General features: G+C 51.8%; 3 protein-coding genes across 5 annotated transcripts in view; 2 read left to right on the top strand and 1 right to left on the bottom strand.

The window, feature by feature from the left end:
- Window positions 1–227: 227 nt before the first annotated feature.
- On the top strand, window positions 228–3,456 carry MRNIP (MRN complex interacting protein). Its single transcript, XM_065734756.1, has 7 exons — window positions 228–294; window positions 423–482; window positions 585–682; window positions 1,393–1,459; window positions 1,755–1,891; window positions 2,168–2,255; window positions 2,761–3,456. Exons 1-7 carry the CDS (start codon window positions 235–237, stop codon window positions 3,325–3,327), a joined length of 1,077 nt encoding a protein of 358 aa, XP_065590828.1. The 5' UTR covers window positions 228–234; the 3' UTR covers window positions 3,328–3,456.
- Window positions 3,457–3,991: 535 nt separating this feature from the next.
- On the bottom strand, window positions 3,992–8,211 carry SQSTM1 (sequestosome 1). 3 transcript variants are annotated; one of them, XM_065734762.1, is made up of 8 exons: window positions 7,996–8,211; window positions 7,792–7,887; window positions 6,810–7,039; window positions 6,563–6,719; window positions 6,037–6,126; window positions 5,301–5,545; window positions 4,971–5,052; window positions 3,992–4,217 (listed from the first exon to the last, which is right to left on the bottom strand). In XM_065734762.1, exons 1-8 carry the CDS (start codon window positions 8,171–8,173, stop codon window positions 4,060–4,062), a joined length of 1,236 nt encoding a protein of 411 aa, XP_065590834.1. In that variant the 5' UTR covers window positions 8,174–8,211; the 3' UTR covers window positions 3,992–4,059. The 3 variants fall into 3 exon arrangements, with proteins under 3 accessions (XP_065590834.1, XP_065590832.1, XP_065590833.1); XM_065734760.1 differs by having other exon boundaries at window positions 4,845–5,052; XM_065734761.1 differs by lacking the exon at window positions 6,037–6,126 and having other exon boundaries at window positions 4,845–5,052.
- Window positions 8,212–11,617: 3,406 nt separating this feature from the next.
- The window catches only part of MGAT4B (alpha-1,3-mannosyl-glycoprotein 4-beta-N-acetylglucosaminyltransferase B), a 34,642-nt gene continuing 23,491 nt past the window's right edge, over window positions 11,618–22,768 (top strand). Inside the window, exon 1 of the mRNA XM_065734763.1 lies at window positions 11,618–11,798. Coding sequence (XP_065590835.1) covers window positions 11,702–11,798 — 97 coding nt within the window. The 5' untranslated portion in view covers window positions 11,618–11,701. The remainder of the gene's footprint in view (window positions 11,799–22,768) is intronic.

Here is a 22,768-nt window from a genome sequence, read left to right on the forward strand (position 1 = left end):
CAACTACTGTGGGCACGGCAGGTAGCTGAAAGCGCCAGGTTGGCGTAGCCGGGCTCAGGATGCTTGATTTTGTAATTATTATTTATTACTAATAACTATTGGTTACGTTTAACGTTTCTATTTCGTTATTATTACGCGGGGGCGGGGCTTAGGAGGAGGGGAGGGGAGAGGCGAGGATTGGCTGGGCGTGGAGTCACGTGAGCGGAAGGCGCGAATTACCATGGCGAGAGAGTGATGGCGGCGCCGTGCTGGGTGCTACGGTGCTGCTCGTGCCGCCGCTTCCAGGCGCAGCAGGTGGAGCGCGGGCCGTGGGCCGTGGGCCGTGGGCCGTGGGCCGTGGGCCGTGGGCCGTGGGCCGTGGGCCGGGAGCGCGCTGCGGGCCGCGCCTGAACAGCCCCTCCTCCCCCTTGTGCCCCTCCTAGGCCAAGCGGAGCGGGAAGTGGAGCTGCTGCGTGTGCGGGCAGCGGCAGGCCCTGCAGAAGGTGAGGGGCCCGCGGGGCCGGGCAGCGCGCGCTGGGAGGCGGTTTGCCGTTGGTCTGAGGCTGCACCGTTTCCCTATGGGTGCGTTTGCGTTACTTCTGCAGGTTTACGGGCAGGGCTCGGGCCGGGACTGCAGGCTGCACGTCCAGAAGCTGAACTTGCTGCAGGGTGAGGCGGAGGAGGCCGCTGCCAGCGCGGCTCGGTAGGGGCTGTACCGCGGTGGGCTGCTCCGGGCGCGGTTCTGCCCTGTGGTAAAGCCCAAACGCGCAGGACTCGTGTCACCTCTCGGTATCCGTTTCCTGGCATGCTCCTTTGAACGTGGGCTTCTTTAAAATACGTGGAACAGCGTTTCCATTTGTTTGGATAATCCCTTTTATCGGCAGAACTGCATTAGTGCAAAAAAAAATCGGTGTGTGATTCCTCCTGGGCTGGAAAATCTGAGTAAGACTTTCCTGTTTATTTCGTCCCGGAGTCTGTTTATTAATTGCCTGATTGTGAACTGGTGGAGCTTCCTCTGCACTCAAGGTTATCCTCAGAAATGAGTCAGAGGCAGTTAGATAACTTCGTTATGCAATGCAGTGCTTCAGGGTTAAGTTTTGGGAGGAAAACTTTGGTGTTTGTTCACCTTATAAAAAAAAAAAAAGTTGCTGTTCCCAAAACATAATGAAATAACTTCCGTTTCTTTGCTTGCTTAGGGCATAATGAGTGGTTTTAAGCTGTTGTCCCAAAAGATATGCTCTTCTATCCCTAACTATGATCAAATAAAAACTGTCATTTTGTGATTAGTGGCTTTAGATCAGTCTCATTTATCTATTAGTGTAGGAGGAAAGCAGACTAACCTCCAATATATTATAAACAGACTACTTTATTTGCACACTGGACTGGGAAATCCAGCGTATACATCTGTTGTAGGTACATAGGAGAATCTGGAAACAACAGAAATGCAGCAGTCCTCCGTGAGAACAGTTCTGTGCAGCAGGTGAGATACCTCAAAGCTGAAGTAAATACCTCTCCATGCCGACCCTGGGGAACCAAAGTGAAACCAGTGATCCCTTCATTAACAGTTGAGATGATAGTGTATATACAGGCTCCAGGGAAGAGGCAGAGTGTGGTATATACAGAAACTCTGTGCTACTGGGATACTGAACCTGGGAAGAAGATAGAGGAACGTGTCCTAAACTGACTTGTTGCTGGAGGCATTCAGCACAGACGTGACAGTGCCAGAATTGAGAACCTTGTACTTTGCTGTTTTCAGTAATTCTCTGATGTTGTAGGGGGGAGGGGCAGAAGTCAGTCGCTGGAGTAAGTATCTGGACAAGAGAAGTGAAGATCAAGAAGAGGAAGAAGAGGAGGGAATTACAGAAAGGCAGCAGTTCTGTCCCCAGAGGAAGAATGCTGTGGAAGAACGAAGGTACAGTGATGCAGAAATGGCATTTCAGATGACAACAGAAAGAACTTTGGTGTTGTTTTTTTTTTTGTAATTCCTGCCTTTAAGTGGTGACCATTTGTGAAAGGAGTGTGGGAGGTATTTTATCTCTGATAGCTGCACGAAGTACAGGCTGCAGTGAACAGCATGGCTGGACTATTGCGAGAAGTTTGCTTTTTATGAGCAATTATAGTGACTTGTTTGTGATAAAAATGACAGTGGAGCTAATCAGGTGCCTTTTTGTATGGTTCTTTTGGTCAGGAAAAAGCAGAAGAGCTTCCTCTACAGTGATGTTCAGGATAGCTCAGAGGAAAATGACGTTTTCCAGCTTGCCTGCCAAGCCAAAAAGGTTGGAACCTCGAGTATTTTTAGCTGTAGAAGATGCTCCCTACAAGTAAAACAAAACAGTGTTTTCCTGATTGCTTTTATGTCATTGTAACTTTGAAGTTACAGTCTTCCTCTGCTCTTCCATTTGAATGCAAATTGTGTTGTGAGCTTCTCTCTCTCTGAAGGGTTTTAGTCAGGTATGAGCAAATGCCATCTGGTGTAAGGTAAGAGTGGTTGAGCCAGATTCCTCCATCAGTGTGATTGTTGTCAGTTCTGGTTTGGTGTTGGTGAGCAGTAGCACCTTGCATAAGATAGAGCTATTAGGGTTACTGTGATTATCTATCTGCCCTGCTAGTTAAATTGAGTCTTCACAGCCTGGAGTTCATAGATCCACCACAGCATCAACCTCAGCTCTGCTTCAGATTTCTAGTGAAAACTAAAGTGTATGTCAAGGACAGGAGGGCTCCTTCTTTGCCTGTTTCTTGGTACATGTGCTGTATTTACAACCAAGCTCTTTCTTGTTACAGCACAAGAAATGTTCAGCAGTGGTGACTGATGAAGATGATGGAGATGCTGTTTCTGCAGACAATGTAGTGCCCACTATCTTTGAGTCTATAGTGCCACAGCAGAACAACCAACCCCCAGCTGCTTGTACCAAACCCTCCAAGTGGGAAAAGTACCTCTCCTGTTCTGGTAACTGTAGTGAAAATGCTGTCGTGGCCACCTTGTCACCACAGGATGGCAGTGGAACGTTGGGACCACACAGCACCATTGCAGTAAGTATGGACATTAGGCATTCAGAACAGGCTCAAAGTACTCTACCTCTGGGTACAGATTTTGAATTTAAAAAGTGCGTGGCTAACACTGAGCAACTTGCCTTAAAACTGCCTGGCAGCATCCTGCCCAGCATCAGTTGCTCAGGTGAGACAGATGCATTGGCCAAAGAACCTCAAAGCCAGGTGCTATGGGCTGGAGCTGGTGCCTTCAAGACCAGTAGCAGACCTCCTGCACCCACCCTTGTGGGGCCCACACCTCACACCACTTCCTGTCAGCGCCTCTTCTGCACAGGAGATGAGTTTGATGATGATTTCTGAAAGACTTGGGTCTCTTCACCATTGCTTTTCTGTCTGTCAGTTGTGTATTTGGTTTGTACATTGAGCAGTGAAGCAAGGTTTTGAAAGGAGATGGGTTTTGAGAGTGCTATTAAAGTTGTTTAAATGCTATCGAGCTGTGTGCTGTTGGAAAAGACTGCTCCAAGGGGCAAGTGCTAGGTTTGCACAGCAGTGTCTAGCAAGTATATTAGAAGAAAGAAGTAGGTCAGCTGGGAGGGAGGCTTTAAGGGTATCTGATCAGTACAATTAAGTCCTGTGATTCAGTCCCCATTAGAAACTGCAACTTGCAACTCTTCTCCCTTGTTCTAGCTCTTTGTTTACATTGCCCATAGCAGCTCTTTCTTCCAAAGCTACTCTGTGCAGGCTTCAGAAGTGAATGGCCCTAAGGGTCTGCTCAAAGCCCCAGTTATGTGCCATCAACAGACCACTACAGTCCTGGGCTGTCTCCCTTACAGTCAGCACCACTTGATGTGGAAATCACATGCTCTTGGTCTGGACCTTCTCCAATCTTTTAATCGAGTTCCTGTGAACATTATAATAGTTATAATTAAACACCCACCAACTTATTACCAGTGAGAAAGTGGCAGTATTTATTCTTTCTCCATACTACAACCACTTGGGAACATGAAACGAACTTTAACAGATGTATTTGCTAGTTAACTGTAGCACACTGCCTTCTTTCAGTTAGAAGGAAACTGCTTTTTGTTACATGGACTACAGGCTGGGAGGCTGCTTGGAATACTGGATGGCATCGAGTGCTGCCCCAATGTCACAGTTCTTCGTCTGCAGGAGTCGAGTGAGCCATCCACCCTCATCAGAGAAGCCCATAGAGAGCATCTGGGACAGGGATTCAATCAAGCGAGGGTCTGCTTCTGTTGAGAGAATGATGGTTTAAAGTTAAGATGCTTCATGTTATTAGCAAAGCAGCAGAGGCTGCAGTATCTCAGGGTAGGCTGGCACTAATCCTAGCAGCTTGAGCATAGCTGACAAGTGTTGGAAGACATACTCTCCTCTGTATCCTATCAGGCAGACATTTTGAGATACAGCATACGCAGCCTGCTACAGAAACAGCTGAGTTAGATCAGCCTGTCCTTGCTGAAAACCTCAGTGCTAGTGGTTTCAGTTAAGTGACCTGGCACGCTCGTAACTAGCTCTTGCCAGAAAAGTGTCTTGAGTCACAGGATGTATTGTCTACAGCCTGCATTAAAGGGCTGTCAGAGTACACAGCAAGGGCACTGTTTAGGAGGATACCTTTGCTCAATGGTGTATTAGCACTAGTTAAGTCCAAGGTCTTTAAGACTCACTGCCCACATTCATGCACAAAACATGCCTGTTCCTAACAGCATGCAAAGTGCTGCCAGAACAGCTGCCAAAGTTAAGGAAGAGTCCAATTGTACATTAGGGGAGGTTACTTCCTAAGCAGGTTTGCTTATACTGGGTAAGTTGGCAATAACTGACAGCAACTTTCACTCACATGAAACCTACATGCATTCTCATACCTGGTGGGAGATGTGGGTAGAGTGCAGCCTCTCTCAGCCCTGTAGGTCCTGCCTGGGGAGCTTCCTGAGCTACATCTAGGGAGCTGGGATCATCTGTCTCTGGCATTTGCAGAGACTGCAGTTCACCTGTGGAAGGATCCACTTCTTTGGAAGATAAGTGGGTCCAGTCCTCGTCACTCCCTGATGAACTGCTTGACTCACTGTGTTCCTGAAATGGAAAGAAAGGAGGTCCAGGTGCTGCAGTGCTTTCCAGGTAGGATGCATGCTCTTACTGTCTGCTTTTAATAGGAAGAATTACCTTCACAAATCCCCACTTTTGCTGTAAACCAGTAAAGCAAGGGTGCCACATATTACCTATCTGCTAACAACCGAGTCACCAACCCCACAACACATACTGAATTACTTCCTTTTCAGTAAAGCCTCAGCAAACACACATGTCAATACAGTTTCTTGTACCTGGGTCTGGACGCTGCCATCTTCCATTTGTGTGGGCACAGGGTCTATCACCATGTCTTGGATCTGCTCTGCCACATTACTTACTACCGTTGCAGAATCTGGGCTATTCCAGTACGGTTCGGTCTGACTGTTCTGGTTTAGAGTACTGCTGTTTGACTCAGCATTGCTATTCTCTTGATTAGGAGAAGCAGGAGTCACTTTGCTTCTCTGTCCTCCATGTTCCACATCAATATCAACATCAATACCTAGGAACACACATGAGACCAAGAAGAAACATTAGATTTTTGAAAGCACAGTCCAAAGAAAAAATACACACCAACCCTGGACTAAGTGCTGTAGCATTACTGCAACCCTACAGTTTCCCCACATAATGTGTATGAATTCAAGTGAAGCTTTCTTTCAGTGAGCTCTGAAGCACCAAGTAGTCATCTTCCACTAGACAGACTGGCTGTTTAGAGGGTCATGGCAGAAGTATGCCTGCCCTAAGCAAAATATCGCTGTAATATGCCTTGAAGTCATACAGCCCCAAGTCACCAGTAATTAAATCCTTCCTCAGCTCCTTACAAAGGTCTCCTAAAAGGCACTGAGTGGATGGCCTATACCTAAGCAATTTTAGTACCCAGTAACTGAAGGCTTTGAGACTTGCAGCACAAAGCAGTTCCAGTATCAGCCACAACAGCTGGCTGCTGCTCCTGGCAGTCTCAGGGAGGGGGATGACACACGGTAAGTCACTTACCCAGGGGGCTCAGAAAAGCTGCCACACTCTCCCCAACATTCTTTAGGAAGCTGACGTTGGGGTCCTGGGGCTGGCTGTTAGTAGAAGCTTCTAGAAGAACAATTTGTGTTAGTACACATATCAGCCCACAGGGAAAGAGCATATTCCCAGGAATGCCGGGTCTTGTTTTGTGTCACTCCTGCACAGCACAAAGGCAGCAGAGAGACCAAAACCACAGCTGGAACAGGGAACCAGCGGCATTGCTTCGTTAAGGCTCATCAGCCATGCTGAAAGGCACATCTAGAGCAGAGCACTGACCTGCCTGACCTAATAGCTCTGCTTGGTTTGGTTCCAAGTAGTCTCTGTAGCCTCCTACACTGTGTGGCCACCAGACATACTCAAAAGTGTCCTCAAAGGGACTAATTACTTCACGCAAATTAGTTAGCTCCCCTATGTTTTCCCACCCAGACTCCGCTCTGTACTGCAGAGTTCCAACTTCTCCAGCTCCTCCACCACCGCTCCCCTTTACCAGAGCACCTCCCCTTACCTTCAGCAGCAGGTGGACTGGAGGCAGCAGCGCTGGCTTGGGCCTGTTCCGAGTTGTGGCATGGAGCTGCAGGCCCAGGATACCACCAGCAGTGCATCCAGGGGAAGGGAGGCACACCGTGCCGCATCTTACGGAGCCAGCGCCCTCGGGGAAACCACTGTGAAGGGAAACGGTCACAGAGTGAAACTCAGAGCTCACGGCTGGGTGAGATCCCACTCACTGCTTCCACTGCACCGGTTTTGCTCACCTCAAACAGATTCGGCAGCGGGCTTTGAAACATCACCAGGTTGTGCTCCTTGTGGATGCCTTTACCCTCGCAGGTGCTGCACAGGTCATAGTCTGGGCAGACGGTGCACTTGAAGCGAGCACCCACCACCGGCCCCTCGCAGCCATCACAGATCACGTTGGGGTGCACCATGTCACGGGGAGGATCCTGGCTGCACTGAGGGCGATGTTCACGCCTGCACTCCTTTTTCTCTATTAAGGAAAGAGAACCTTGCATCAAGAACGAGGGTACTATTTTAAGGCTGGAAATCGGGCACAGGAGAAGGAAACACAAACAGTCCTTGTCACAGCCGTATAGGCTTACTAGGTCAGTTTTATTTTTACACTGGCTGCCAAACACAAGCAGGGGGCACATAAGAACACAGACCCAGTGCAGAGGGGTGTCACAAGGATGCCTGCTCCTCTAACAGCACTCCTTACCCCTAGCACTCCACCTGTTTGTTTTAGATTAGTGCTGCACCAGCCTGTTCGACATGTCGTCCCACCTTGCATAGTGCTGCAAGAATGGAACAATCGGGGGACAGCTCAGCAGTGCCAGGAGACACAGCAGATGAGAGCTGAAGCGAGAGGGTGGCTTACGTGAGTCACTGCCTGGACTGCAGTGAAAGCTCTGCAGGTATCCAAGCGAACAGAAGGGGCTGAGGAATGATGTGCTTAGGAACAAGCTGGATTTGGGGCTCCTTAGCACATCATGGCTCCTGCCGTGCAGGGATCCCAGAACCAACCTGAACGCAGCAGTTCTCACTGCCGGCCGAGGCTGTGGAGCCAGGAGAGAGCCCGGCAGGGTGCGTTCGTGCCCCGTCCTCACCTCACCCTTCATTTAACCTCCCCCCTGAGCTGCGGCGTGAGGATGCCGGAGGGACAGGGATTTTCCCAACCTCGGAGCCCCGCCAGCAGCACAGCGGGCCGGAGCTCTCGGTGCCAACGGGACTGCGGGGCCTTACCTTTGATGTACACACGGAAGACCCCGTCGCGCACATAAGGCATGGCCATGTCCAGCTCCTCGTCGGTGGAGAACGCGATCAGGTCCCCGTCTTCATCTGGACAGAGCGGAGGGCACCGTCAGGCGCTCGGCCCTCACCCACCTCCCGCCCTAGAGAGTCCCGAAGGCCCCGACCCGCGGGGAGAGCCCCCCCCGCTCCGCTCACCCTTATAGTGCATACGGAAGACGGGCGGCGGCCCGGCCCGCAGCAGCCCCTGGAAGAGCTCGGCGACGCGGTCGTGGACGGCCTGGTAGCGGACGGGCGGCGGCAGAGAGAAGCGGCGGATCTCGCGGGTCGCATCCTCCTTGCCCAGCAGGTAGGCTTTCACCGTCAGCGCCGCCATGGCTGTGGCGCAGCAGGAATTGCCGGCGGGACGCGGAGCTCGCGCAGGCGGAACTGCGCCGGACGGGGCAGGAGCGGCACTATGCAACGGAAGCGCTACGCCACAGAGCTTTTATAGCGCAGCGCTGCGGGGGAGGGGCTGTAATAGGCCACGCCCCTCTCCAGGCCACGCCCCCCGGCCTGGCGGCGCCTGCGGCCCGCGCCGTCCGAGGGCGGTAAATAGAGATGCGTTATTCAGCCCCGAAAGTAATGCCTCCTATTTATGTCCGCGGAAACTACAACAGATACAGAGAGCACAGTGACACCGCTCGACAGCGCAGGTTCTCAGCTGCAACACGCTATTTTTTAACGTTGTCGCCACCACCAGCTGTGTGTTTTCACCTGCAATGAACAAGAGCCTGCATGCAACCAAGAGCGGGGCGAGCGTTCCCGCTGCCACGCAGAGCTGGTTTCCGCGTGCCACGTGGATCCGTCTTCAGCCCACGTGGCAGCTTCGAGATAGCAGCACTTCTCTGGAAAGCAGCACTCATGCTGCAGAGGGTTGGCCCCTCTCACCTTAAACGTTTCCAGGAATCTCCTCTCCGTGACACGGCCATTACCACGCCACGAGGTGACAAGTGAAAGCTTAATGTGAGCTGTGCTCTGGGCATTAACACCAGCAATCCTTGCTCTCCTCCACGTGAACTTTAATCCAGAAAACATGGAGAGCATCCCATCCCCGCGCTGCCTGCTGAGTCACGCTGGGCTCTGCGGCCGTGACATCATGCACTTTCTCAAAACAAAGAAAACAAGGCCTCAACCGGGCTGCAGTGAGCTCAGCTCAGTCACGGGATGGGGTGACTCAGCATCCCCTCCTCCTCCTCCTCCTCGAGGTGGGGATTTCCTTCTCCCAGCCCTGATGAAGGTGTTTCCCTGTAGCCCAGCACTGGGGCCCTGCTGTGGTCCCATGTATTCCCATAGCACTCACTGCAACCCCACAGTTGGACAGACAGGCAGATGTCTCCCCACCAAACTCCACCTGCACACAGCTCCACAGCCTGAGATTTGGCTTGAGCTTGTGTTAACTTGAGCCTGCACTGACCTGGAGGACCCGGGCTTGGCATTCATTTGGCAGCACTGAATGTTTTCTTGCTGTTCTTTAGGAATCCATCACATTCAGTCAGAACAACCCTTGCTCAAAAAACCACTTGGCAACTCCAGCTTCTGAGCAGCTCCCAGATGGACAGCGCAGAAGGACAGCAAAGGGGATGGGAATAAATACTGCTCCAGTTTCACATTTCCAAGTTGCAGAGGAAGGGCTCAGAAAGGAGCAGTCAGCCCCCCTGCAGCTCTGCTTCCTCCCTCCACCCACCTTCTGCTGGAAAGTGTCTAAAAATATTTGCGGAGATGGCTGCTCGGAGGGCCCGATCGCCAACCGAGCTCCTCCTGCCCCAGCTCTGCGTTGTCACAGCAAAGCCCTGCTGGGGTGCAGCTCCCATCCTCACAGACCACAGCAGAGGCTGCTGGTGCTACTCCAGAGGGAATCGTTCTCCGAATCACCACCCCACCACGACCCAAGGGGCTGCAGGTGGGTGGGAGGGGAGGGTTGGCTCCCGGTGCAGAGCCGCAGCGAGCAGGTGCTGGTGCTTTCCAGAGGCTTCTGGAGAGGGATCCTCCGCGTGTGCGAGGTCAGATGCTGGTGACTCACCCTGCCCCGTGACTGCTTCCCCCTCCAGCCCTGCAGAAGAGCTGCCCTCCCACCTCCGTGGCAGAGTGCTGCGTGGGGCCGGGCCCCCACCCAGCCCTGGGGCGGCTCTGGGGGTCCACCGTCATGACGCCTCACATCCATCCTGCTCCCGGGGTGTCACAAATACTTACACGTACACACACGTGCACACGTTTATGTGCATACATGATGAATACAGAAATACGTCTCTTTTTTTGGTGGTAGGTTCAGTAGTGAGAAACGTTGCTTCGGAAAACTGCGCGGGTGGAAGGGGAAGCCAAGCTGTCTTTTTGCTGTCTCAGTTTCGAGGCTTGGTTTTCCTGAAGCTGAGCTCTGAACCTCGTGGTGTTTACACGGGATCAGCACCGTTTGTGATTGGTGTAACACAACACTTCTTTTTTTTTTCAAGGGCAGAAGACAGGAAAAGGTGAGGAGGGCAGGCACAGAACCTGTGCCATGAGTGTACATCAGAACTCCGTGTTTGCAAAGGGTGACATGGCACTTTTTCCAACCTACATCCATTGCCTGGAGTGAGCACTGCGTACAGAGTGCACTTTGTGGCTTTTGCCCCGAATTAGAGCCTTAAAGCAATGATGTCTGAACACGGCAGCCTATGGGCACCTGGCGATGAAGTCACTTTGTTGCTGATGAAATAGCAGCGTGCTGGTGCAGAGCAGCTGGGCCAGAGTCAAGCTGGGGGTGAAGGACTCTTCAGGGAGCCAGATAAAATCAGCTATCAATACACACCTCGTTCTATATCAAAGCCTAACAGGCATTTCTCCTTCTAATTTCTGTATCAGCCTTGGCTGTGGGCTGCCGTCTGTGTGCTCACAGTGAGCAGCCCGAGCCCCTGCAGCGTGCTCAGCTCTGCCAGCCCTGACAGGATGAAGGTCGTGAGGTCACCGGCCTCTGTCCATTCTCTGTTTGGGTCTTTGAGTGTTTGCAGGGTTTCACAATTCAAACTTTGCTAAAAAAAAAAAAAAAAGAAAAGAAATGGCAAAATAAGGGCAATACAGCAGCTCTCTGGAGGGATTCCCCCACAAACTGCAGCTCCCACTGTGCAGGTCAAGGTTTCAAAAAGCAATTTATTGCCCGAAATGGGGAAGGGAAGCAGGGCTGCCCCGTGCTACCCCATGCTCACAGCTGCTCGTAACACAGCGGTGCTGCAGCTCTGGGAGCCCACGGTGCTCTGCATTTCCAACCCAGCCTCACTGTGCAGCCCACGAGGAAATGCAGCTGGGCCCATCAGCAGAAGACAGCACGAGCAAAGTAACAGATACATCTGATTTCTTCTGGCCAGCAGCTGAAGGTGGACTCCGTGCAGGGTGCACCCACAGCACTGCGTACACACGTGTGTACCCAATACACGCCTACATACAGAGAGAGACATAGCCAGGTGTATGTACCCAGGCACTCCCTTTGGTACGCACACATACACACAGCCCCGTGCAGGCACACTTGGATGTGTGCATTCCACCGAGCACAGAGATAAACCCCTTAACGCATGCAAGCCGCGAGCGCACAGGTACACGCACGACATGCACGCGCGCAAACGCGCCTGTATGTACACACACACACGTGCACACGCGCACGCTCCGTCCCCGCTGCAGCGCCGCGTTCAGCCGCACGGGGGCGCTCTCCGCTCGCACCCATCCCGGCCCCGCCCCGCCCGGCCCCGCCCCGCCCCGCCCGGCCCGGCGCGGCGCGGTCCCTGCATGCGGGCGGGCGGGCGCCGCGCTCCGCTCCGCGCTCTCCGGGGCCCCCGGGGCCGCCGAGGCCGCGCCGCGCTCGGGCCATGCGGCCGCCGCCGGCGGGGAGGAGGCGATGAGGCTCCGCAGCGGCACGGCGCTCACGCTGCTGCTCGGCTGCCTCTGCGCCTTGCTCTCGCTTTCGTGGTACGGAGCCTTCGGCGGGCACAAAGGTAAGGGGCGGCTCCGGTGTCGGGGACCGGGCCCGGGGTTGTAGGGCGCCGTGGGATCTCGGGGCGATCCGGTGGGGTCCGCGGTGTCCCGGCTGGCAGCATCCTGACGCGCCCCGCTGGGGTCCCGCGGCTGCCGGGGTGGGGGGGGGAGGGCTGGGGCTGACCCGGAGCTGCTGTGGGTTGCGATGCTCGAGGGCGCAGCCTTTAAATCCTATGGGGTTTTAATCCCTACGGAGAGATGGGGGCCTCGTGGCTCCAGGGCGCTGGGGGACCAGGAGGAGGGGGGAGCCGAGCACCCCGCTGCCGTGCTGGGGCTTTGGGGCGGCCCCGTGCTGGGTGATCTGTTCGGGACGGTGCCCCATCCGCTGCTGGGAGCTGCAGCCTCTGCTCATCCTGCAGGAGAAATATGGGGCGTGACCCCTACGGGCCCCCCTCCGCGTCCTTCTGGTAGGGCCCTTGCTCGCAGCCCTGATTCCCTCTGGCACCGGTTGCTGACGAGCAGCGGTGGTTTCACAGGTTACAGGTAGCATGGGTTGCGTGCCAGCGCAGCGGGTTTCCGGCCCGCGTGGCTGTACCGGGACCGTTGTCAGCCCTCAGAGGTCATACAGTCCACCTCTGCCCCTACACGGGATTGGTGTGTACATACCCTGCCCTATTGACTCCTAATAACGTCTGCTGACGGAGATGCCTGAGCTCCCCGGACACTGCTGGACATTTAACAGCCCTACCGCCGGGCTCGTCACACGGTCTAAGCAGAAATGTTGCTCCTTTTCCATTTTTAGGGTACGCGGGGAAGTTCCTTCCCTCGCTGCAGGAGCTCTTCGGTCTGTGCTGGCTCTGCTGCTCCCCTGGGGCCGTCATGCTGAGCTGACACCCAGCACAGGGCTGAGGCAGTGCTGTGCTCAGAGAGCAGGGCTCACTGCAGCTCGTACTGTGTACTTTTGTCTCTCTGTACTTCTGCCACAGATGACGTGCATTTAATGGCTTTTTAGCCCGTCTGTCCGCCCTTCAGCCCTGCTCCTCCAGAACTTTTCCTGCTCTCCCTTCATCACCTGGTTAATTGTTCTCACTGAATCCCATTACATCACACTCGTCCTGGCTGAACTGTGCCCTCCTTGTTCTTACAGAGGGGTGCAGGGGGTCGGGATGGTTCTGAATCCTGCTCATGTGCTGCCAGTCCCCTCGGATCGGGGTGGCCTCTGTATGCCATTGGTGCATTTTCTGTTCCAACATCCTGCTCACGGATGGGAGTCCCCCTTTTTGGGCTGGCTTCCCTGGGCCATCCCTCAGCCGGGTCCTCCCAGCCCTTGCTCTAAGGGCAAACCCCATTCACACCATTTTGTGCCCTCTGGGTCACCCACCCTGCAGCAGCCAGGCCCAGCTCTGATACAGAATGCCATTCCCTGCTGCAGAAACACGATGCGTTTGCTGTGATTTGGGTTTGATAAAGAGGGGTTACTCTTGCTCGAGTCCTCATTGTTGTCTAAATACTTCATTGAAGTTCAGCTGATTAATCTGTAATATCCCAGGTCTTCCCATCCCCAGGCTGGGTACCCTGCCAGCACCTGGGGACAGCTCCGGTGGCTCTGCAGGAACGTGTGGATGCTAAAACACAGAAAGCATCGCAGAGCCTGCTTGCCTCTGTCACCTGCTCTTTGTAGGGAGGACAAAACAGCTAAGTGAAAGACATTGGAACAGGTCTGACCAGCTCCAGAGCTGCCCTTACACAGCTGCTCAGGGTTTGCTTACCCCCTGCAGGCAGCACAGGGCCGATGGTGCCCTCCTTGCTGGGCACGATGCTCTCTCCTTGACCTTAGGGCTGAGCACCGTGTTGTGTTGCAGGTTGGCAGCCCCTGGGAGCAGCACCCTGCAGCTTTCCTGCCCTCAGGTGAGCAGCAGAAGGGACGAGAACAAGTTCCAGTGAGATGCTAGTGAGCTGTTGGGTTTCCTCCTTCGAAACGAGGACGGTTCAGCTGTTGCAGGGCTTCCCATCGTGCTGTCCTTCCTGTTCCCTGCTCCTGCACCCAGAGTTGTGCAGCTCCCTTTGGAGGTGTGGGGCAGTGCTCTGCAGGGCTGGGGCTGTCCCTGCGTGTGTGACTCCAGCGGTGTATGTGACCCGTGTACCAACGTGTGGAGGGTGGGGTGGTGCAGGTGGGGGCCCGACAGAGGAGCTGCAGAGGTTGGGAATCTGTCATTACAATGCACGACAAATAACAAGGGTGTGCAGGAGTGTTTCTGAGAGCCCCTGCTGGGTGTGTGCGGTGCTCACCAGCAGCTGTGACTGCACGGAGTGCGGCAGCGTGTGCAAGATGATCTTGCTTATGATCTGACCAAATTCAACCTGAGAATGAGTGGCACTGCTGATGTGTCTTTATCAAAATAAATCTTTCACTGCCCGGAGCCGACCGTATTTGTGCTTGTATCACTTGGCAGTTGGTTGCTGGGTTTTCACACCAGGTTCTCGCTGCGTGTGCGCTTATGGGATGGAGTTAAGGACAGGAGCAGAGCAGGTTGGTGCACACCCCCATTTATACAGTGTGTCCTGTGGTTTACTTCTCATGCAGAACAAAACCATTTCTGCTTTGCGATTCCCTTTGATTCATCTGAAAGAAATAATTGATTTGTGCTTACATCCTGAATGTTCATTGATTATTCACTTAGTGTGTAAGGTAAAGCCCATCTACAGCTTGCTAGTTTAAGTGAAGCTGCCACTCATCTCCGGAAGCCTTTGAAGCCTGTTAAATTATGAAGAAATTGCTTCAGTGATAAATTGGGCACAGCCACTGTGCCTGACCAGCCCCGGTATCGCTGCAGTAGGCACGGTGCCCGCATCCGTGCCTGCAGAAACCCAGAGAAGCAGCTGTCTTTGGTTAAAGCCATGGAGAAGTCCCACTGAATGCTGCTCCTGATGAGCAGGAGGGAAGAGCTGAGGTGAAGGGCAGAGCTGAAATCCGTTTTGGGGCGGAATGGCGGAAAACCTTTGCACGGCTTTCGGGATCACCGAGTCACCGAGGTTGGAAAAGAGCACCAAGTCCGTCCGCTGAGCCGTCAGCACCGTGCCCATGGGGACGAGCATCCCTGCTCACCTGCAGGATCTGACACCGCCTTTCCCACGCTGGTTCTGAGGTGGCCTCTTGTTTTTTCCCAAGTGGAAGCCCGTGAGGTCAGCAGGGCTCAGTGCATGCAGGCAGAAGTCGCTGCCAAATTAAGGGATTATGAAAACTATTAAAATAAAGGCAGGGCTTTAGCTGGGGCTCGAAGGTTGGGGCTGCTAGAAGGAGAGGCTTTTCAGGGATTGCTGATTGAGCATCTGCTTAATAGCTTCCTGGCTTGGGGAGAGGATTGTTGTCTTTGACTGAGGAAAATGTGTTTTCCTGCCTTTCTTATTGTAATTGAGGTGTACAGACTTTTTGTTCAGTGATGACCTTTGTTTTGTTTGCAATAGAACAGCTCACTCAAGCTTCTCTGGCATCAGTGAGGCAGCCCAAGAAGGGCAGGTTTCTGTTCTAAACCATCTCCTTTCATCACAGCATTGGCTGCTTTTCCATGTGCTTCTGTCCTGCCATCGAGTCATGTTCTTTTTTTCCTTACGAGTTTAACTGAGCTGCATTGTCCATTTGCTTTTATCCATGACCATGGTGCTGGTGGTTTAGGGTTTGCTGTAGTGAAGAGCACTGCACTGGTAGCAGTGCCACTGCCTGCCACCTCACCTGTCCCTCCAGGAGGTTTTGGACCCACTTGTTCCTTATGGCATGGATCTGCCCTGAAGGACACGATGATAGTTTGTTCTTTTCTCCCTGTGACGTTGAGAGCTTTCTGGAAGCAGGAGACACACAGCATTCCCATTGCACATCTCCATATAAGCAAGAACTTGCCTGCATTGGGTGCCTGGTGGGTGAATGGGCTTGGGTAGGGTTTGGCTCTCGTGATATTGACAGCTCCCCTGTGGAAGTGCCCAATGAGTTTATTACTCAGTTAATGCTGGCAGAAGCGGTGTGGTGGCCTCCTCTCCCTCCTGCCAATGCTCAGACTCTGATCTCACGCTTCTGTTTGATCTTATCTTTCCTGTTTTAACAATGCCTTCTTGGTGTTGTGTCTCACTGTGCTTCCTTTGGAGTTGTTTTTGATATCTTTTCCCCTTTGTCTTCCATTTCTCTCAATTTCCTCTCTTCCTTCTTACTTTGATTTTGTAGAAAATGACCAGGATGGACTTCTTCCGTGTCTCTCCTTCTCTTAATCTTGTCTAATTTGACTTACCTACCATTCAAGTACCTTTCCCAAATGCTTACCCTACCCACTGTGGCTTCCTCAACAACAAGGGGCTGGCTGGTCCCATGGGTTCATGGCTTCTGCCTCAAGGCACCCCAGCACTTTACCTCTTCAGGTGGTTAGTTGAGAGTGGTTGCGATCCCAAAGTCCAACCTCAGCCCCATCCCACCATGCCCACGTCCCTCAGTGCCGCATCTCCACGGTTCTCAAACACCTCCAGGGACAGTGACCCCCCCACCTCCCTGTGCCACTGCATCACCGCTCTTTCTGAGAAGAAAAGTTTCCTACCAACCATCCTGAACGAAGGAGAATGGAGTGTCGTGTTTCAAAGTTGGTTCATTTGCTGACGTTAGGGAGATATTTTAGGAAAAAAAAAAGGAAGAGCTGGAAACTCGAATTCAAGCTGGGCACAAATGTCTTGGTTTGATGGCTGAAATTAATTCTTCGTCGTGCCATCGTTCTGGTGAAGACGAATGAAATGTGGCTCTTCCCTGGGCTGGAAGGCTGTGACGAGGGAGGGGATAAGCGACCAGAATGGCATTTGAGTGTAACTGGGACATGGATTGTGGGCTGGCTCCATATAGATCAGTTTGTGTTTCATTAACGTCTGGTTCCACCCTGTCTGTCGGTTTTATTAGATTAATTTATTACTTTCTGAAAGCGTGTCTCCAGCGAACTAAAATATCTGTTTAGTGGAAGTATTTGGTTACCATGAAAAAGTGTATTTGGCACATCTTTGGCAAACATGAGCTACTTTCTTCTGTTTCTTTTTGCAATTTAATTGTCTATTTATCTCAAGTATTGATTGCTGAAGGCCTTGGTAATTATTTGCTGGTTTTGGAAATAATCATTTGAAAGGATTGGATTACATTTGCAATATTAATCATTACTGCGGTGCTCTGCCTCGGAGGATGGGATCTCCACGGCTCCGGTTGCAGTGTGAACATTTACTGCCTTGAAACTAAGCTGCTGTCTTAAAATAACAAAATCGTTACTGGGGTTTTGTTCCTGAAACGGAGCAGATATTTGCAGAGAGGCAAACCTGGCAGCCACGGTTAGCCTATAAACATGCTGCTCCTGTTGGCAGGAGGAGTGGTCAGGCCTTAGTCAAATATGAAGATGGTTGGGGTTTGTTTGCTATGTGCTGCCAGATAACACGGTGCTGTGTCGGTCCCTTCTCTGGCATGGGGTTGGGGGGGAGCAGCTGCCCGGTGCAGCAGCAGTGCCCCTCTCCTTTGTGGTGCTCTGCAGGGGTGTTGCACTCGCAAGCAAATGTGCTGCAAAGCGCATCTTGCTTTGGGGGAAGGTGAGAAATTGGAAAGTCTCTGCTGGGAGCTGAGTAATCAGCACCTGCTATTATTGCATCCCTCCTCCCTCTTTTAATAACGTGTTTATAAGGGTGACTCTCCTACAGATCTCATTACAAAGCTGTAAAACATGTTAAAAAAAAAAAAGGCAACAAAACAATGCATGTATTCTTATTCCTGTTGGATCTGCGTTCGTACTTCCTTCTGTTTCTACCAGAGGAAGGACAGCTTTTGTCTCATCCAGGGATCTCCTCACTGCTCTGAGCGCGTCCTGGCTGCTCTGGGCAGCAGATGCTGTTCCTCTACCAGCACCAACCCTAGTGGCAGCCAGCACGGCTGGGAGGGCAGTTCTTGTTGTGTTAGGCCTGGAGGCAAGGATCGTGCAGGCTGTTTGAGTGCTGCTGCCTTGCATTGCCAGGGAGCTGTGGCATTTAGCGCCCGCCCCTGGGACCTCTCGTTGCAGCAAATCCCACTTTGTTCTGCTGCACTCCGTGATGTGGCTAATTGCTTTTAACAGCTTGGCCTTCGTTCTTTTATTAGTGAATCGTGATGCAAAGAGAAGCAGGGAGCAGTTTGGATCCCGTCGTGTGTCGCTGGATGACCGTGCTGGGCTCCGCCTTGTCCCCATGCACACAGTGGAAGAGGGAAAGCGGTGTCCGTGACTATTGTTTTCTGATTCTTTTCATTACCTCACAGAGCAAAATGATAAAATGAGCCTCAGAAAAGAGGGCATTGCAGCAAGCCCTGGCAGGGAGGTAATCTCTTTTCTTCGTACCGCGGTATAAAGATAATTCCGATCGGGATTGAAGCAGTGGATGGCAAATAATTCTCGGGCAATCCGCTTATGGTGTTCCAGGACGCGAATGAAAACCACTAATGGGATAAAGAAGGATCTAGATAATTATCTCGGCTGCATTAAGTCCTGTCGTTTCAGGAGAGTACTCTTGTGGACACTCATTTCACGTGTACAAAATGCTAAAGCTGACCAGACATTTTCAGAAGCCAGCTCATCCCAAAACAAAGACATCGTTGCTTGGTGCTCAGCTGTCTTTTATCTACCTGGCTGATCCTAACAAATCTCATTTCTCCTTTTTTCCTCTCCCTGCAGCAGCTTGCAGCAGTGACACATTCTGTCCAGGGCAGATTTGAAGCCTTCTTCATCCCTTTTCTTTTTTCATTGTTCTGGTCTGGGGAGAGTTCTTGTTGTTTGGTGTCGGTTTGGTTTTTTCTTTTCCTTTTTTCAGCTGGTAATGCTGTTGTTTTAAATCTAACTGTGGAGCTGCTTACAATATTACAGTATGCAGGACATCCTTAAATTGGATCTATTTTTTCCCCCAGCAAGAGCTCTGTCTTGCAGCACAGGGACCGCGCTGTGCTCCAAAACAAATCCGGCTGCAGTCGGTTAATGAGGCTCTTGTTGCTGGCTCTTTGCTCCCGTTGTGTCTGAACCTAATGGATGCCCCACGGATGAAGCAGAGGATGGCAGAAGGAAACAGCTTTGTTATCAGCAGCCAGGACATTTGGGTGCATTTGGACCAGCTACTGGTGCCCTGGGCACCGTTCCAGGCTATAAGACCTTCAGTCACAGACTTTCCCATCTTTTTGCATCAGTATGGCAGTGCTGTTAGGGTCTGGTGGCTTTTGGAAGGGCAGAAGGGCTCGAAGGAACAAGAAATGTAGTCTCCTCGTGGTGACGTTCTGCTTGAGCGTGAGTTCATGAGCTGAATTGTTCCTCCAGAAGGTGCGAGGTTCCTGCTCCTTGTGGCTGTAGGAGATGGGCTGACCTGGAGCAGTTGTGCCTGGCACAGGCTGTGCCCCACCCCACTGGCATTCTGCAAGGAGTCTGCTGATATAACCTCTAAAAGTCAGCTGATGGCAGCGTAAGGAGAGATTCCCATCTTATCTCCGAGAACACCAGCTCTTCTACGTGCCCTTGGATTGCCCTGAAGTCTCAGTGGGGATTTTTACTGGTTCTTACTACCGCCGCGGGCCCTTTCAGTGCACTGCTCCTCAGTATCTCATTACTCATCGCTAAAGGCGTCACTGGAGTCTCCCTCAGCCCTGTGCTGATGCTGGACTTCCACCTGGAGCTGCTCGCTGCAGGAGGAGCAGGTTGGTGGGTGCCTGCAGAGGGGCTGGCAGGCAGGCCAGGAGCTGCTGTTTGCTGGTGTGTGATGTGCAGGTGTGTATTCCTGTTTGTTTTGGCTTCCAGCAGTCCTTATCACATCTCTTACAGCCAGCTTCCTCTGGGCTGTCCTCTCTCCCCCTGCCCTGCCTACGTTCCATGCTGCAGTTTCAATTATTTTTAGTATTTCTTTCTCCCTTCAGCTACTCCACCGTGTGAGTGCTGTTTAAACAGCTGTCACTCCCGAACCCATTTCACTCGAGGTGCGGTGACGAGCTGTGCAGACAGCTCATTAAAAGCCTCCCAGGGCTCTGCAGGATGGACAACCACGTAGGTGTACGGTTGCAACTGGATCCCGTGTTACGCAGTTTTGATTGCAGCTGGTGAAGTAACGATCCCTGTCTGGCTGCTCAGCAACAGGAGAAATCTGGGTGGCAAAAGGGACGGAGGGCATTTCGGCAGTGGGGCATGCCCTCTTTTTGGTGAAGTGTAATAACAGGAGCTGTGTTCTGCTCTCAGTTCCATCCGTGTGCGTCTGGAGGAACCTCGTGAAAGCAGCGTGGTTCTGTTTAGAAGCTGCCTGACACAGGGACTGTTGTGCTGACAGTTGGGATTCAGGTGCTGGGCCCGCTCATCTGTTTGCTGCTCCCTCCTTTCTGCCTCACCGGTACTGAGCTTTGAGTGTAAGCAGAAAGCAGATGCTTAAATCCCTTTCTCCGTCGCTGTCGCGGTCAAACTGATTTAGCTCCCTTCCAGAGGATGTCTGCCACGGTCCCGGTTGTGTTTGAGGTCGGAATTAAGGTGTGTGTAACCGCTCAGGGGTGAGTGATGGGCACGCAGATCCTGCTCGTTGCAGCAGTTGTGTGTGAGCTGTGATTCGTACGCTCCTCTTGTACCTGTGCAGTTCCTGGAGTGTGTTGTTGGAATACGAACCAGCCTGACACATCTCGGGAGTAACGGCTTTCCATGAAGCAGCTCCCGAGAACGGCAAATGCTTTCTTAGTTGAAGCTCTCCTTTACTCGTTTGTCTTTTATTAGCAGTGTTCCTGAAGTGCTCCAGTAACTGATGAGTGGATGTGACTGTACTGAAGCTGGGTATCGCGGGGCAGTATTTACACGCAGCTCTGCTTTCATCTCCTCTCTCCGACACGTTGCCATGAGCTCCTGTGGAAGCACGGACCCTTTGGAGAGCTGTTTGGGATAAGGTCCTCGCAGATTTTTCAATTCTGTGGCTGTTAAGGGGTCTTCATACAATCACAGAATCAGTAAGGTTGGAAAAGAGCGCTGAGATCATCAAATCCAACTGTCAGCCCACCCCAGCGTGCCCACTGACCGGGTCCATCTGGGTGATGCAGTGGCACAGCTGCCCGCTTTTGAACAGAAGCTGTTGACAAAAGTAACAGCACCCAGGCTTGAGCAGGACTCAGCAGTGTGTGCTGGTGCCACGTTCCTGATGCGTGGTGGCAGATGCTGCGGCCCCGTGTGTTTCAGGTGGTGTTACATGGTAGTGCTGAATTCAGGTTGGATTTGTGGGTGCTGAGAGGTGACAGTGGTGCCACCTCAAATGGAACAGCGCTGGTGGAAAGCAAAGCCCTTTGCAGATCCTTTATGTGGCTGTGTGAACACTTCATGGCCAGAGAGCTGTGGCTGGGTGGCTTCTAGGAAATGGTTGGGGCTTTGGCCATGTGCAGCCAGTGTCTTCGGGTTCTTGAGGATTCTGCTCTCTGTTTGTGATGTGTTTTCTCCTGCATTTAAATCAAAGACCTTATATAACTTTGGAGTAGTAGCAGGCTAACAGTTCCTTTATCCTTTGTTTTCTGGCCAAATTTTTCTAAGAGAGTAAAGCTTATGTCCTTCTTGCTAATCTCCCAGTCTCACTTTAGCCAAATGGGGCAGTGGTCTGGGAGTCTCCATGGGAGATAGAAAATCCTTGGACCAGAAATCTTATTTTTGGAGGTAGCCAGGAGGACAGAAGAGAGAGTCTGCTGGTGGCTTTGCCAGAGAAGGGAATGAGCTCCTTACCAGGCTTCAGTAAATCCATGCAGAAGATGTTTTCTTCGTTAAGCCTCCAATACAAGAACTCTGTTAATTGGAGCTTTTGGTTGGACACTGAGCACCAGCTGCCCCCAGCACAGCAAACAAGACCACATCTGATTTCTCCTCCTCGCCCCCATAGCAAGCCACCATGGAAGGAAAACAGTCTCTTTCATTGGTATGGGCTCCGTCCATGTTGCTGTTCCCACCTATACCTAATGCCTCATTCTCTAATTTTCATTGCTCTGACTGCTTTGTTTTCCTTTACTGCAATCAAGAAATGCAGTACAATATTGCACTAAGAACTTCAGCTATTCAATTACCTTTCAGAAGCTGACTTAATTGGCTCTTTAAGTGATGGCTCTCCATTGTATGCAATCAGCATGACTCAAGGAGGGAACAGGAAGAGAATAAGGACTTTGTTTCTAATCAATAAATAAAGGTCTTTGAAATAATACTACTTGCAATTTGTACCGCTGGTTAAATTACACTGAAGATGATAGCCTGTGTGTTCAGTGTGGAGCACAGCTCTAACAGAGCAGTAAACCTTTGCTCTCAGCAAGCTTGTGGACTGCTTTGCTGTGTGCTTCCAGCAAATCCATATCTCCCCTTGGATTACTTTTTTCCTCCCAAGAATTAGAGGAAAGCAAAACAAAACTGCTGCAGAGCCCAGCACAGATGGTTTGGAAGAGTCTGATATGTAATGACTAATCATTTATTTTGCACCTCATAGAGTATGCAAATGAATGTGATACCTGATGATAAATAATTCAAAATGGAGATGCAAGGCAAGGGGAGATTACAGGGAGAAAGCACAGGAAAAACCAGTGGTCCTGTGGAGCCCTACAGCACACGTGAAGGCGTGCAGCATCTTTTCATAAACCTCTGGGCTAACTGATGTGGCAGAAGAAGGAACGTTTTGGTTATAAATTCACTCTGTGCCTTCCTTTGGGCTGTTGGATAGAGCCTGATGTGTTTTAACATCTGCCCGTGAAGGCTGCAGGATTTATCTTCGAAACGAGACGTGCTTTGCTGCACCACCAGCAGTTTTTTGGCGGTGCTGTTTTCGTGAAATATAACCTGAGAATTTGTATTGGCTTAACACTTAAACTGCAGCCAGGGGAAGATGGAATATTCATCTTTATTGTATTTGTTTCTCCCGTAACGAGGCATTACTGTCTCTCATAAAGGAGACCATCCCTGAGCCCAGAGAGCATGCCCAGTTATCTGCTGCT

This window comes from Cyrtonyx montezumae, unplaced genomic scaffold, assembly GCF_038088225.1.
Source record: "Cyrtonyx montezumae isolate F1298 unplaced genomic scaffold, pur_monq_1.0 scaffold_18, whole genome shotgun sequence".
Classification (NCBI taxonomy): Eukaryota; Metazoa; Chordata; class Aves; order Galliformes; family Odontophoridae; genus Cyrtonyx; species Cyrtonyx montezumae.

What these genes read in the sequence shown, in the direction of transcription:
- MRNIP (XM_065734756.1), top strand. Translation starts at nt 235, where the DNA reads ATGGCGGCGCCGTGCTGGGTGCTACGGTGCTGCTCGTGCCGCCGCTTC. An exon ending in GCCGCTTCCAGGCGCAGCAG is followed by an intron (nt 295 to 422) that starts GTGGAGCGCGGG and finishes TGCCCCTCCTAG; the next exon opens with GCCAAGCGGAGCGGGAAGTG. An exon ending in AGAACAGTTCTGTGCAGCAG is followed by an intron (nt 1,460 to 1,754) that starts GTGAGATACCTC and finishes CTGATGTTGTAG; the next exon opens with GGGGGAGGGGCAGAAGTCAG.
- SQSTM1 (XM_065734760.1), bottom strand. Translation starts at nt 8,173, where the DNA reads ATGGCGGCGCTGACGGTGAAAGCCTACCTGCTGGGCAAGGAGGATGCG. An exon ending in CGCTGCCGAATCTGTTTGAG is followed by an intron (nt 6,720 to 6,809) that starts GTGAGCAAAACC and finishes TTCCCTTCACAG; the next exon opens with TGGTTTCCCCGAGGGCGCTG. An exon ending in CTACCCACATCTCCCACCAG is followed by an intron (nt 4,218 to 4,844) that starts GTATGAGAATGC and finishes TTCTCTCAACAG; the next exon opens with AAGCAGACCCTCGCTTGATT.